This window comes from Oncorhynchus keta, chromosome 37 (assembly GCF_023373465.1).
Source record: "Oncorhynchus keta strain PuntledgeMale-10-30-2019 chromosome 37, Oket_V2, whole genome shotgun sequence".
Classification (NCBI taxonomy): domain Eukaryota; kingdom Metazoa; phylum Chordata; class Actinopteri; order Salmoniformes; family Salmonidae; genus Oncorhynchus; species Oncorhynchus keta.
In genome coordinates this window covers 5,182,251-5,198,561 of record NC_068457.1, presented here as the reverse complement: position 1 = coordinate 5,198,561, position 16,311 = coordinate 5,182,251, and the positions used below count along the sequence as shown (strand labels likewise).

General features: G+C 41.3%; 1 protein-coding gene across 1 annotated transcript in view; it reads left to right on the top strand.

Annotated features, from left to right (window-relative positions):
- The window catches only part of LOC118370105 (nck-associated protein 1-like), a 53,326-nt gene extending 46,477 nt beyond the window's left edge, over positions 1-6,849 (top strand). Inside the window, exons 27-31 of the mRNA XM_035754904.2 lie at positions 183-276; positions 655-771; positions 2,570-2,679; positions 3,262-3,351; positions 3,804-6,849. Of these exons, the coding sequence (XP_035610797.1) occupies positions 183-276; positions 655-771; positions 2,570-2,679; positions 3,262-3,351; positions 3,804-3,920 (528 nt within the window). The 3' untranslated portion in view covers positions 3,921-6,849. The remainder of the gene's footprint in view (positions 1-182; positions 277-654; positions 772-2,569; positions 2,680-3,261; positions 3,352-3,803) is intronic.
- Positions 6,850-16,311: the final 9,462 nt, after the last annotated feature.

Here is a 16,311-nt window from a genome sequence, read left to right as displayed (position 1 = left end):
TGATTCAATTGGTTAACCAATCACCAAGTCCTACATTAGTTGAATCAGGTGTGCTAGTTCTGGAATACATAAAATAGGTGGAACTGGTCTCTCTGGTACTGGAGGATAGATTTTGGAAACACTTTTGCAGATGATGATCTGATGTTTTTATGGCTGAGTCTATGATTTCCTCTTCCTGTCAGGTGGCCATGAATGTGTATGAGCTGTCGTCTGCAGCAGGCCTGCCCTGTGAGATAGACCCAGCCTTAGTGGTGGCCCTTTCTTCACAGAAATCAGGTGAGAGCCAAAACGAGGCCCCTGCAAAGGGCTGACAGTGTTTTGCCAATGGAAATAAACACATTTGAGGAAGATGATCATTTTATGTGTATGTTCAAAATTCTAAAGGCACTCGCACATCTGAGCTATCTTTTTTGTAGGTGCATGGTAACAGGCGAATAAGATGAGAAAAAAAAGAAGAAACCCGCACAGTGTGCAGGTTTCTCATGTGTATCTTCAATTCATTACAAAAGGAAAGCCTGGCCGTACTGAATACTGCTACCTGGAAAAACATAAACATGATTGTGGTGTAGTTGGCAGAGCTTTGACATTGTTTTCTAAGAGCAACTGTTTGATTGTCATCCAGTTATTAACTGTACATAATACCACTGTTTCCAGAAAACATAAGCCCAGAGGAGGAGTATAAGATCGCCTGTCTGCTCATGGTCTTCGTTGCCGTTTCCATGCCAACTCTGGCCAGCAACGTCATGTCTCAATACAGCCCTGCAATCGAAGGTATTTCTATCATTTCTATATGTCAATGGCCGTTTGGGTAATAGTGGCCATATCTGATTAACCATAGAGCCCACCAGGCGCAGACATAGATATGTCTGAGTACTTTTTTAGAACACAATTATGGGTATTCGGACAGGCCCTATAACCTTAATAGTATGTAGGGATGCACGATATATCGGTGAACATATCAGAACTAGCCGATATTAGCTAAAAATGCCAACATCGGTATCGGCCCGATGTCTAGTTTAACGCCGACGTTAAAAACTGATGTCAAAACTGCCGTGCATACCTATATGACGTAATGACGCCACGTAAAATGTTGCTCTACACATGCAACACAGCATTCCTAACCTAGGCCAAAATGTCTGCTGTGTGGATAGAGCAGTCATTTGAAAGAGTAAGGCACAAAGGCAAAATCCATTAAAGCCAAGATAATTGAATTCATTCCCCTTGACAATCAACCGTTCTGTCGTGGGTAATGTTGGCTTTCGCCAACTGGTCGAGCAATGGTACACACTACCAAGGGTGCTACTTTTCAGATGTTACCCTACCGGAGTTAGACAGTAACAGCGTCACTGCTATTAATTTCAAGACATACATACTATTGAACGCCGTTTGGGTCTTTGTGTGTCAAAAAAGATACCGTAGCGCTGTCAAAGCTGTACAAAAGTCTACAAACACCGGCCACAAACGATGTGTTTACAATACTGTGTCGGTAATGAAGCATCATTTGTTCGACCGCAGCTTCTGGGGCACCTAGCTAGCACCAATACAAATCAGCCTGAAAACAATGACCAGTAGAAACTGCAGTCATTTTCATTATTCTTAGCAATGATTTAGGAATCATTGTGAGTGAGTATTAGCTAGGTTGCCACTTGTTGTTCGCGAACTGAAATTGAACTTCAGTTCATGAAAACAAATAGCTAGCCATCTACTTAACCCTGTTGCCCAAAGCTAACGTTATAAGCAGCCAGCTAGCTTCATCTTGCTAGTGAGGCTCGACCGGACCCGGTTATGTGTTGTGAAGCTAGCCACAATAAGGATTAGGCACAATAGTGGAATTTGCGGTTTGCCTTAGACTGCTGCGTCCTTGTGTGTGTGTGTGAACTATTTAATTGTACTAGAATGCTTAAAAGGTCACTAAAAACTTAAATATCGGTATCAGCTTTTTTGGCAAGGAAAATATCGGATATCGGTATCGGCCAAAAAATGTCATACCGGTGCATCACTAGTAGTATGGTTAGTACACAGTGGCCATGTCCGAATACCCTTTCGAAATAGTAAGTACTCTGATCAGGTATGCGAAAATATAATCTTTTTTAGTAGGTCTATGTGAAATATGGAACATTTGGTATGCTTTATATGCCAGTATGGTATGCTCATTTCAGCTTTTCATCTAGTACAAATGCTATTGAACAAGAGAAACGTCTTTTCAGACCCACGTGTGTTCGAAAACAGCTGATCATCAGATAAGGAGACGTGCGCTTCCAAAATAAATGAATGGCGGGGAACAGGCGCGATTGCATGTTATGTCATGCCTTCTCAGTATGAATGAGCCTAGTATATTGATATGTGTTTGTTTACTGCATATGTTTTATTAGAACAGTATGTTCCATAGTTGTACGTATTATGATTAGTACACAGTATGTAGTTTTAGTAAGTAGTAACCAATAACTATTTGGCTACTACTTTCTATTGATTTTGTATATAACTATAGAGAGATTTGAGGTAAACAGTCAAGCAATTGTTGTTGGACTGTGATAACTGAGAAGTAAATGTTTTCCTCAATCTTTCTAAGGACACTGCAACAATATTCACTGTCTGGCGAAAGCTGTCAACCAGATAGCTGCTGCCTTGTTCACCATTCACAAGGGAAGCATTGAAGATCGTCTCAAAGAATTTCTGGCTGTAAGTGCAACATGTCGCTCTTGTCAACATTGATCTATTCTATGCATATTTTCCTTTCCCTCCCTGCGATTTATCACATTGGATTGGTGCATCCATTTTTGTACTTTTACATGAATTATATTTAGCCATTGATTCTTGGATATAACTTAGAAGTTTAGTTAAGCTTTCTTACCCCATCTAAAAACTCCAAATGTGAGCTTGTTTTACTTCATTGTTTGTAAACACAGTAATTGTAAACAAACACTGTATAGCTTCAGAACATGTAATGTTGACCTCATGGAGGGCCAGTCCATGTATGAGGGCCAGTCCATGTATTATGGCTCTGTCTATGTGACTACATTTCTCCAGCCCCATCCCTCAGCTGTTGGTCAAAAAAAGTGGCAAGGTGACCGTTTTGTTGTTTGAATCCCAGATTCACTTTAACATTACAAATGGATTTGTCACAACTTTTTTTTATCCCCACTACTGAGCAGTTTCTGAAATGCATGATCTTTGAAAACTTATTTTTGATATTGATGAGCAACTTAAAATAAATCAGTTTTGCTGCAGATCTTTAATCCTCTGCCGTTTTGGTATGTACAGCTGGCGTCTTCCAGCTTGCTGAAGATTGGCCAGGAGACGGACAAAATGACGACACGAAACAGGGAGTCTGTGTACCTGCTGCTGGACATGGTGAGTATTTGTGCAGATTCAATATATTTGGGATGGCACAATACGGTATGGCACATTACCCAAGGAGATTTCCGAATACTGCAACTAGTAATTTATTTAGCTACTTTTATTATGTGATGTTCGTGGGAAGTGGACAATTATTTAAAACAGCAAATTGCCTAAATAATGTCCCATCCCATCTATGAATGTCACCCATTATCATTATGCATATGTATGATAAATAAAAGTTCACACCCACACATTTTCTCTGAGAATCTTTTTTATACATACTGTATTTTTTTAATTCATATTTTCTTTTTTTATTGAGATAAAGTCATATGTGAGTGGGGAAGACAGAGAAATACACAAGGTGCAGGTGGGCTTTAAACCCATGCTGCACGGGGAAATGGTTAGTCTGGAGTCGGAAGCGTTTCGGTTTCGTCACAAAATACATGTATTTGGTTTGGTTTCAGATTGTACAAGAGTCTCCATTCCTCACCATGGACCTCCTGGAGTCATGCTTCCCCTACGTGCTACTGAGAAACGCTTACCATGCCGTCTACAAGCAGAGCATCAACTCATCTGCATAAGTCTCCTCTTCAGAACATATGTCCCTCACATGGGACATCAAGTGGACCACAGGAGCCTTGCTAACATTAACTGCCGTGTGCTCATTTCACTATGAAATTGTGGGATTTTTTTTCTCCTCGTGAAATTGCATTAATGACCTGTCGTTTCCTGTCGTTTCCTAAAAGAGTCATACAGTAGTAACCTATGAGTTTTGCTTGATAAAAAAATTAAAAAAGATTTACACTACTAAATTCAATTTTGTTATGAAAATAATCAGTTTTTCAACATGAGAAAAATGTGTAATGGAAAAATAACAATCTCTGATGTTTGGGGGCTGAATTTTAAATATCTTTATTATTAATAATGCGAACATGTTGCCTGTTTATTGACCGGAGCTTTGATGATTTTATTTAGGTGGTTGTTCTAGATTTTTATGGGTTATTCTGTGTTTTTTTTACAGTTTGGTTTTTATATTTGCCAAATTATTGACACAAATGAGTCTGATTTGGTTTTATACTCAACGTTGTTGCCAGTAGCTATATAATAAGATGAACAGATGGTGTTTGTACAAAGCATAGTATAATTTTTTTACTAACTCATGATGCTTCAGTGTCATTAACTCACCATTGTACCTGCCCATATGGTATAACATTTCTTGCATATTTATGGAATGTTTATAAATTGTTCTACCTTAACCACTTTTATGTTTTACATTTTTGAAAATGACACTAACTTCCATAACATACATAAACAATAGGTTATATCAAACTGCTCTGTTAGTCCAAATATAGCATCATTCAGTTGACGGACCATTGTAACAGTGAGTTCCATCCCATCTGTGACAAACTCTCAACCTTTTGTGCACATCGCTCACCACTCAACTTCAACTGTGCAAACTGACTCCATGAGCAACAGTTGTCTTTCATTTAGTTTTACTAACTTCAAGTTGTCAGGGAGGGAGGGGGCTCATCGATGGCCACTCAGATGCTTATCTACCCAGCTAAGTTTCACGTCTGACAGACCAGAGGGATATACTACAAAGCAGGATCAAGCCAGCTAAAATTGATTAAACAACCTGAAATAACTATTGATTTTCTGGTTCATAGGTGTTTTTGGTTGATGAGTCAGTTACACCATGCCCATGTTATGCTTATCTTCTTAAAATAATACATAGTTATTTCAGAATATTCTTGTAAGTTAGCTGGCTAAGTCATTGATCTTGCTTTGTAGGATACCCCTCAGACATGTACTAAGAAAGGGAAAATATGATTCATACCCCAGCTTCAGAAAATGTGCAGTCAGAGCAGTGCCACCAACCAAGTCAATCTGAACACCATTGAGATAGAAACAAGGCCAAATGGTCAAGTCTTTGACTTAAGAGTGGTGGAATTGTTTTTCCTTCGTTATCTGTGAATATGTCTTTTTGGATCCCCATTAGCTGATGCCACTCTTCCTGGGGTCCAGCAAAATGAAGGCCGTTATACATTTTTTTTTTAAATGTATTAAAAACATTACAATACATCTTACATCTTAAGTGTGTGCTCTCATGCCCCTACTCTGTGTACGTGTGTGTATAAATGTGCATGTTATCGTGTGTATGCATGTGTCTGTGCCTGTTTGTTTTGCTTAACAGTCCCCACTCTCTTGTAATGTGTATTTGTATTTGTTTTTTAAGTCTAATTTTACTACTTGCATCAGTTACTTGATGTGGAATAGCATTCCATGTAGTCATAGCTCTATGTACGCCTCCCATAGTCTGTTCTGGTCTCGGGAACTGTCAAGAGACCTATTGTGGCATGTCTTGTGGGGTAAGCATGGCTGACCGAGCTGTCTGCCAGTAGTTCAGACAGCTCGGTGCATTCAACATGTCAATACTTCTCACAAATACAAGTAGTGATGAAGTCCATCTCCTCCATTTTGAGCCAAGAGAGATTGACATGCATATTATTAATGTTAGCTATCTCTGTACTTGAGGGCCAGCCGTGCTGCCCTGTTCTGAGCTAATTGCAATTTTCCTTTGTGGCACTTGACCACAGGACTGAAGACTAGTCCAGGTGCGACAAAACTAGGGCTGTTAAGAATGCGAAGCAGCACTTTATTATGGACAGACTTCTACCCATCTTAGCTATTGTTGTATGAATATGTTATGACCATGACATTTTACAGTCCAGGATTACTCCAAGCAGTTCAGTCTCCTCAACTTGCTCAGTTACGACATTATTCATTACAATATTTTGTTGAAGTTTAGTGGATTATTTGTCCCAAATACAATGCGTATCGTTTTTTAAAATATTGAGGACTCTTAATCCTTGCGACCCATTCTGAAACTAACTGCAACTCTTTAAGTGTTGCAGTCATTTCAGTCGCTGTAGTAGCTGACGTGTATAGTGTTGAGTCATCCGCATACATAGATACACTGACTTTACTCGGTCACTGGCATGTCGTTAGTAATACAAAAATAAATAAAAGCAGGGGTCATTAGTAATGATTAAAATAAGTAAGGGGCTTAGACAGCTGCCCTGGGGAATTCCTGGATTTTATTGTAGGGAACACCCACAATATAGCAGGGGGTGTAGAGCCATAACACAAGTTTTTCTATGAACTGTGGTCGATAATGTCAACCACACTGAATAACAACACAGCCCCCCCAATCTTTTTAATGATCAATTTCTCTGTCATTTGTGTAAGTTTGTTGAATGCCCTTCCTTCCCTATAAGAGTGCTGAAAGTATGTTGTGAATTTGTTTACTTTTAAAATTGTGTCTGGTCAAATGTTTTTCTAAAGGTTTGTAACAGGCTGATTGGTTGGCTATTTGAGACAGTAAAGGGGGCTTTTACTATCCTTAAGTAGGGGAATAACTTTTGCTTCCCTCCAGGCCTGAGGGCACACACTTTCTAGTATGCTTAAATTAAAGATATGGCAAATAAACTCAGCAAAAAAAGAAACGTCCTCTCACTGTCAACTGTGTTTATTTTCAGCAAACTTAACATGTGTAAATATTTGTATGACATAAGATTCAACAACTGAGACACAAACTGAACAAGTTCCACAGACGTGACGAACAGAAATTGAAAAATGTGTCCCTCAACAGAGGGGGGTCAAAATCAAAAGTAACAGTCGGTATCTGGTGTGGCCACCAGCTGCATCTCCTCCTTATGGACTGCACCAGATTTGCCAGTTCTTGCTGTGAGATGTTACCCCACTCTTCCCCCAAGGCACCTGTAAGTTCCCGGACATTTCTCGGGGGGATGGCCCTAGCCCTCAGCCTCCGATCCAACAGGTCCCAGACGTGCTCAATGGGATTGAGGTCCAGGCTCTTCGCTGGCCATGGCAGAACACTGAAATCTGAAATCGCGCACAGAACGAGCAGTATGGCTGGTGGCATTGTCATGCTGGAGGGTCATGTCAGGATGAGCCTGCAGGAAGGGTACCACATGAGGGAGGAGGAAGTCTTCCCTGTAATGCACAGCATTGAGATTGCCTGCAATGGCAACAAGCACAGTCCGATGATGCTGTGCACACTGCCCCAGACCATGACGGACCCTCCAAATCGATCCCGCTCCAGTGTACAGGCCTCGTGTAACGCTCATTCCTTCGACCAAACGCGAATCTGACCATCACCCCTGGTGAAACAAAACCGCGACTCGTCAGTGAAGAGCATAGGTGATGTCTGGTGATGACCTGCCTTGCAACAGGCCGACAAGCCCTCTGCCCAGCCTCTCGCAGCCTATTGTGGCAGTCGGCACTGATGGAGCGATTGTGCGTTCCTGGGGTAACTCGGGCAGTTGTTGCCATCCTGTACCTGTCCCGCAGGTGTTATGTTTGGATGTACCGATCCTGTGCAGTTGTTGTTATACGTGGTCTGCCACTGCGAGGACGATCAGCTGTCAGTCCTGCCTCCCTGTAACGCTGTCTGAGGCGTCTCACAGCACAGACATTGCAATTTATTGTCCTGGCCACATCTGCAGTCCTCATGCTTCCTTGCAGCATGCTTAAGGCACGTTCGCACAGATGAGCAGGGACCCTGGGTATCTTTCTTTTGGTGTTTTTCAGAGTCAGTGGAAAGGCCTCCTTAGTGTCCTAAGTGTTCATAACTGTGACCTTAATTGCCTACCGTCTGTAAGCTGTTTGTGTCTTATTGACCATTCCACAGGTGCATGTTCATTAATTGTTTATGGTTCATTGAAAAAGCATGGGAAACAGTGTTTAAACCCTTTACAATGAAGTTCTGTGAAGTTATTTGGATGTTTACATATCTTTGAAAGACGGGGTCCTGAAAAAGGGACATTTATTTTTTTGCTGAGTTTGGAGTGGCAATATCATCCGCTATTATCCTCAGTAATATCCCATCTTGCTTATCTTAAAGTAGCTGGCAATATCAGTGGGTTTTGTGATGAATTAGTCATCTGATTCAATGAATGATGGAGCAGAGTTGGTCTTTTTGCCCAAAATGTCATTTAAGGTGCTCCATAGCTTTTTACTATGCTTCTTTATTTCATAGTGTAGTTTCTAATTTAGTTTAGTCACATGATTTCTCAATTTGCAGTATGTTTGCCAATCTGTTGTGCAGCCAGACCTATTTGCCATTTATTTAGCCTCACCCCTCTCAACCATACATGTTTTAAATTCCTCATCAAGCCACTGGGATTTATGTTTGTACAGTCATAATAGGTGCATAAATGTGTCAGTGCAGTGCCTGGTTGCTTCTCATTACACACCACGGACCATCAAATATTCTTCACAACAACATAGGAAACACTACAAAACGTATTGTATGACCTCTTTTACACTATATTAGGCACAGCCTTTGGAACTTTGGTTTTATGGCTACTATATTATGATCACTACATCTGATGGATTTGGATACTGCTTTCAAACAAATTTCTGCAGCATTAGTAAAGAAGTGATCAATACATGTTGATGATTTCTATGAGCCAGAATTGACCTATTTGGGGATTGACCTATTGTTTTTAATTTCTTGGCCACAAGATGGCCCCCTCATCATTCTTTTGTACGGTCAAGTGCACACTGGTAACAATTACCACCACATACACTACATCACCAAAAGTATGTGGTCGAACATCTAATTTGAAAATCATGGACACTAGTATGGAGTTGCTAGTGAGGTCGGGTTCTGATGTTGGGCGATTAGCCCTGGCTCGCAGTCGACATTCCAATTCATCTCAAAGGTGTTCAATGGGGTTGAGATCAGGGCTCTGTGAAGGCCAGTTGAGTTCTTCCACACTGATCTTGACAAATGGGGGTGAAACAGGAAAGGGCCTTCCCCAAACTGTTGCCACAAAGCTGGAAGCACCAAATAGTCTAGAATGTCATTGTATGCTGTGATGTTAAGATTTCACTGGAACTAAGGGTAAAGCCCGAACCATTATTTCTCCTCCACCAAAATGTACAGTTGACACTATGCATTCGGGCAGGTAGCTTTCTCCTGGCATCTGCAAAACACAGATTTGTCTGTCGGACTGCCAGATGTCAGCACAAGAACACAGAATGCGTTTCCACTGCTCCAGAGTCCAATGGCAGCGAACTTTACACCACTCCAGCCGACACTTGGCATTGCGCATGGTGATCTTAGGCTTGTGTGCAGCTGCTCGGCCATGGAAAATTTTATGAAGCTCCCGACGAACAGTTATTGTGCTGACTGCTTCCTGAGGCAGTTTGTAACTTGGTAGTGAGTGTTGCCACTGAGAACAGATGATTTTTATGTGCTCTGTCGTTCTCTACATACTTTAGTCGGAGACCACAACTTACTTCAATGATGGCAAAGGGGCACGGAGAGTGTTGTACAAAACAAAGTAATCAGTGATAGGATTGCCTTTAACCAATAAGCGTATCATCTTTGAATCGCTGTTATGCCCACGTGTGTTCTGGCTCTTGTCCAAAACATCCGTTTCTGGACCAATCAGGTGGTCCCGAATGTGTTCGCATTCGGTGAAGGGTTGGGGAGGTACCAGGGATACTTTTGAGGAGATGGGAAACCATTGTAATTGTATTAACGCATATTATGTACGTTGCCCATTTCGTCAATTGGGCTCGCTGTGCATTCTGGACGATTCTGGGACAAGGAAAGCTCTCCTTCAAGGAGTGAATGGGAGTCAATTGGGTGGAGAAGAAACTATGTCTGTGGAGGTGGTGTAGCGTTTGACCAGAGCAAGGAGTCTGTGTAGCCAGGCAACCTAAATTGGGCATGCCTACGAGGCAATTGATCTCTGCCTGCACCTGCCCGCCCGTCCAACATCACTACTCTGGACGGTTCTCACTTAGAATATGTGGACAACTACAAATATTTAGGTTAGACTGTAAACTCTCCTTTCAGACTCATATCAAACATCTCCAATCCAAAGTTAAATCTAGAATTTGCTTCCTATTTCGTAAGAAAGCATCCTTCACTCATGCTACCAAACATTCCCTTGTAAAACTGACCATCCTACCGATCCTCCACTTCGGCGATGTCATTTACAAAATTGCCTCCAATACCCTACTCAATAAATTGGATGCAGTCTATCACAATGCCATCCGTTTTGTCACCAAAGCCAAAGTAAGAATTGCTTTTGGGGGTGACCAGAGAGATATACCTGCTGGAGCACGTGCTACAGGTTGGTGCTGCTATGGTGACCAGCGAGCTGAGATAAGAGGGGACTTTACCTAGCAGGGTCTTGTAGATGACCTGGAGCCAGTGGGTTTGGCGACGAGTATGAAGCGAGGGCCAGCCAACGAGAGCATACAGGTCGCAGGGGCTGGCCCTCGCTTCATACACTAGCTTTAAGCACTTTATTTTGCTCCTTTGCACCCCATTATTTCTATATCTACTTTGCACTTTTTTTCCACTGCAAATCTACCATTCCAGTGTTTTACTTGCTATATTGTATTTACTTCGCCACCACAGCCTTTTTTTCCCTTTACCTCCCTTATCTCACCTCATTTGCTCACATTGTATATAGACTTATTTTTCTACTGTATTATTGACTGTATGTTTTTTTTACTCCATGTGTAATTCTGTGTTGTATGTGTCGAACTGCTTTGCTTTATCTTGGCCAGGTCGCAATTGTAAATGAGAACTTGTTCTCAACTTGCCAACCTGGTTAAATAAAGGTCAAATAAATAAAATCAAAATAAAATACCATGACATTTAATGCTTAAATTAAAAACAACTGCAAACATTTATAGATAAGATATTTGGCTACAGAAATGCCACTTATCGATCTCTACAGCTTCCGTCCTAAATTAAATCCTCTGAAATGGCGGGAACAAATATTGGAGGAGTCGGCACAGCAGACTCTGAAAAGGGGGAGATGCAAATCTATCTTTCACATCTCCCTCTCTGCCCAGATACTATAGTGGAATCAGCTACGTTACAGTAAGCTCATCTTCATAGTACTAGCTACTAGTGCTATGTTATCTTACGTAAGCTAACTGTAGCTACAGTGGATAGCTATGATAGAAACCCTCCACTGTCAACTAATACAGTTACTTCCACTCGTCAGAAAAAGTAACTTATTGTCATCATTGATCAACCACCGAAGGCACACCCCAATTTCTATTTCAAAATAAAGAGGTGGAGTTTGACTGTTTTTCATACCCAAAGTTGACATTTAATAGAGTAAATAAAGTGAGAGAAAAAATAACATGTAGACATTAATAAATGTACACTGCTCAAAGTCAATCACACTTCTGTGAAATCAAACTGTCCACTTAGGAAGCAACACTGGTTAACACTGATCCTTCCTGTTTGGCCCTGTCCAGGGGTGTCCTCGGATGGGGCCACAGTGTCTCCTGACCGCTCCTGTCTCAGCCTCCAGTATTTATGCTGCAGTAGTTTATGTGTCAGGGGGCTCGGGTCAGTTTGTTATATCTGGAGTACTTCTCCTGTCCTATTCGGTGTCCTGTGTGAATTTAAGTGTGCTCTCTCTAATTCTCTCTTTCTCTCTTTCTTTCTCTCTCTCGGAGGACCTGAGCCCTAGGACCATGCCTCAGGACTACCTGACATGATGACTCCTTGCTGTCCCCAGTCCACCTGGCCGTGCTGCTGCTCCAGTTTCAACTGTTCTGCCTTATTATTATTGGACCATGCTGGTCATTTATGAACATTTGAAGATCTTGGCCATGTTCTGTTATAATCTCCACCCGGCACAGCCAGAAGAGGCCACCCCACATAGCCTGGTTCCTCTCTAGGTTTCTTCCTAGGTTTTGGCCTTTCTAGGGAGTTTTTCCTAGCCACCGTGCTTCTACACCTGCATTGCTTGCTGTTTGGGGTTTTAGTCTGGGTTTCTGTACAGCACTTTGAGATATCAGCTGATGTACGAAGGGCTAAATGAATAAATTGATTTGATTTGGTTAACAATACATTTCACATGCTGTTGTGCAAATGGAATAGACAACAGGTGGAAATTATAGGCAATTAGCAAGACACCCCCAATAAAGGAGTGGTTCTGCAGGTGGTGACCACAGACCACTTCTCAGTTCCTATGCTTTCTGGCTGATGTTTTGGTCACTTTTGAATGCTGGCGGTGCTTTCACTCTAGTAGTAGCATGCGACGGAGTCTACAACCCACACAAGTGGCTCAGGTAGTGCAGCTCATCCAGGATGGCACATCAATGCGAGCTGTGGCAAGAAGGTTTGCTGTGTCTGTACAGCGTAGTGTCCAGAGCATGGAGGCGCTACCAGGAGACAGGCCAGTACATCAGGAGACGTGGAGGAGGCCGTAGGAGGGCAACAACCCAGCAGCAGGACCGCTACCTCCGCCTTTGTGCAAGGAGGAGCAGGAGGAGCACTGCCAGAGCCCTGCAAAATTACCTCCAGCAGGCCACAAATGTGCATGTGTCTGCTCAAACGGTCAGAAACAGACTCCATGAGGGTGGTATGAGGGCCCGACGTCCACAGGTGGGGGTTGTGCTTACAGCCCAACACCGTGCAGGACGTTTGGCATTTGCCAGAGAACACCAAGATTGGCAAATTCGCCACTGGCGCCCTGTGCTCTTCACAGATGAAAGCAGGTTCACCCTGAGCACATGTGACAGACGTGACAGAGTCTGGAGACGCTGTGGGACGCGTTCTGCTGCCTGCAACATCCTCCAGCATGACCGGTTTGGCGGTGGGTCAGTCATGGTGTGGAGTGGCATTTCTTTGGTGTGCCGCACAGCCCTCCATGTGCTCGCCAGAGGTAGCCTGACTGCCATTAGGTACCGAGATGAGATCCTCAGACCCCTTGTGAGACCATATGCTGGTGCAGTTGGCCCTGGGTTCCTCCTAATGCAAGACAATGCTAGACCTCATGTGGCTGGAGTGTGTCAGCAGTTCCTGCAAGAGGAAGGCAAGATGGACTGGCCCACCCGTTCCCCAGACCTGAATCCAATTGAGCACATCTGGGACATGTCTCGCTCCATCCACCAACGCCACGTTGCACCACAGACTGTCCAGGAGTTGGCGGATGCTTTAGTCCAGGTCTGGGAGGAGATCCCTCAGGAGACCATCCGCCACCTCATCAAGAGCATGCCCAGGCGTTGTAGGGAGGTCATACAGGCACGTGGAGGCCACACACACTACATCAAAGTTGGATCAGCCTGTAGTGTGGTTTTCCACTTTAATTTTGAGTGTGACTCCAAATCCAGACCTCCATGGGTTGATACATTTGATTTCCATTGATAATTTTTGTGTGATTTTGTTGTCAGCACATTCAACTATGTAAAGAAAAAAGTATTTAATAATAATATTTCATTCATTCAGATCTAGGATGTGTTATTTTAGTGTTCCCTTTATTTTTTGAGCAGTGTATTTCTAAAGCTTACAAAATATATTTTTCAAAGGTGGGGGAGTGCCAAGATGGAGGCGAGGTGGTTAGGTTCTGAACTAATATTCATACCAATCTATGAACCTCAGCTATCATAGTTGTTGTATCAACTTCAAGTCTGAATGGCATCAATGAAGCCTATGGATTGAGTAGGATATAATAACTTTATTGTGCCAAGAATGCAAGTCCTATATACACGTACTGTAGTTATTACCACGCATGATATCCCCACATTGTGGTCTGTACATTGAATATATTCTCTGATCATGTACTCTGTGTAACCGGTGTGAAATGACTAGCTAGTTAGCGGGGTGCGCGCTGATAGCATTTCAATTGGTGACGTCACTCGCTCTGAGACTTTGAAGTAGTTGTTCCCCTTGCTCTGCAAGGGCCGCGGCTTTTGTAGAGCGATGCTTCCAGGGTGGCTGTTGTCGATGTGTGCAGAGGGTCCCTGGTTCAAGCCTAGGTAGGGGCGAGGAGAGGGACGGAAGCTACTGTATACTGTTACATGTGGACAGAGTAAAATATAATATCTTTATTGTGCCTAGGATGCAAGTCCTATATACACATGTAGTTATTACCACGTATGAGATTCCCACATTGTGGCCTGCACATTTAATATATTCACAATATATTCATATATTCAAAATATATACTTAAATCCAAACTGGTTCTCTAGTAAATAGCATGAGACATCCCTACCAATGTTCAAGAATGGCCTTTTTCCCCTTTATTCAGATTACACCTGCTCACTTTCGGTGGTTTGAAAAATAAATCTCCAAAATCTCGTTATTTTTTTAAAAAGTTGGTTGCAATTTCAGTTTAATCCGCCTGAAAAGACAGAACAAGTAATTCACCAAATATTGTGGTTAAACTCAAATATACTAATTGATTAAAAAAAATGTATTTTTTGAAGAAAAGTTTTCAAAATGTAAAATGTTTGTGAATGATATCATAAATAGGACTGGTGGAGTTATGTCACACATGCAGCTAACACAGACATATGGAAATGTCTGCTCTACCCAAAATTACAACCAACTAATTGCAGCATTACCACAAAATTGGAAGGGGAAAAAGTAACGAACTTGTATGTCGGCTCTGCATTAAACAACAGAAATGGTTGAAGAAAAGTGTGATATATAAAAACGTACACCAATTTCATTTAAGGACCAAAAACTGACAGCTGTGCCATATAAATTGCAAAATAGTTAATAATTATTATTTTAGCAAAAATGTTTATTTTTAATTTACAATCTGTGGAAGCTATAAGAATAGAAAGGTTCAGTACTTTTGTGAAACATCACAGCACAGTTGAAAGATGTATGGCAAAATCCAAAATGGATGGTGTTAAGAGATAGATGGGAGGGGTTGAATGGAGCTGAAGGGTAGACTAATAACAAGATAACCAATGTAAAACATACGGAGTCTGTAAAATGTATATAGGTTCAGAAATGTTGTGAAATAGCACAGTTACAAATAGAAATCAAACTGGATGGACATCAGAAATAGAGGAAGGACTAAAAACAAAAAATATATAACTATTGTAAAATATATTGTGTCACTAAAATGTGTATAAGGTGTATAAATTGAAGGTAGAAGCCTAAGTGTGATTCTTTATTAGTTTACTCCAATTGGGGGAGGGGTGATAGGGTTTGCAGGGAATAATAAAGGTATATTCTAAAAAAAGGATATATATCTATATAGGTATGTGTATGTACATTTTAAGTCATTAAAAAAAAAATGTACAAAATGTACATGTATGCTTATATATATATATATATATATATATATATATATATATATATATATATATATATATATATTTACCAAAAAAAGATATGGGGGATTGGAATGATGCAGATAATTACATTGATGGAAGAAACAATCTTTCCGCAATATTAAGCTGATCCACCCCCTAAAGAAAAAAGGTTTACCACTCCTGCTCCTGGGAGATCAATGATTACACACTGTAACTATGCAATAGACTAAAAACATATTTCAATGAGATACTTAATTGCAACCAGTGGAGAATATGAAACGTTTTATTGAAAGAGGTTCATTATCCAGGTGTTTTAAATACATACAGTTGAAGTCGGAGGTTTACATACACTGAGGTTGTAGTCATTCAAACTAATTTTTCAACCACTCCACACAATGCTTGTTAACAAACTATAGTTTTGGCAAGTCAGTTAGGACATCTACTTTGTGCATGACACAAGTAATTTTTCAAACAATTGTTTACAGACAGATAACTCACTGTATCACAATTCCAGTTGGTCAGAAGTTTACATACACTTAAGTTGACTGTGCCTTTAAACAGCTTGGAAAATTCCAGAAAATGATGTCATGGCATCAGAAGCTTCTGATAAGCAAATTGGCATAATTTGAGTCAATTGGAGGTATACCTGTGGATGTATTTCAAGGCCTACCTTCAAACTCAGTGCCTCTTTGCTTAACATCATGGTAAAATCAAAAGACATCAGCCAAGACCTCAGAAAAAAAAATGTAGACCACCACAAGTCTGGTTCATCCTTGGGAGCAATTTCCAAACGCCTGAAGGAACCACGTTCATCTGCACAAACAATAGTACGCAAGTATAAACACC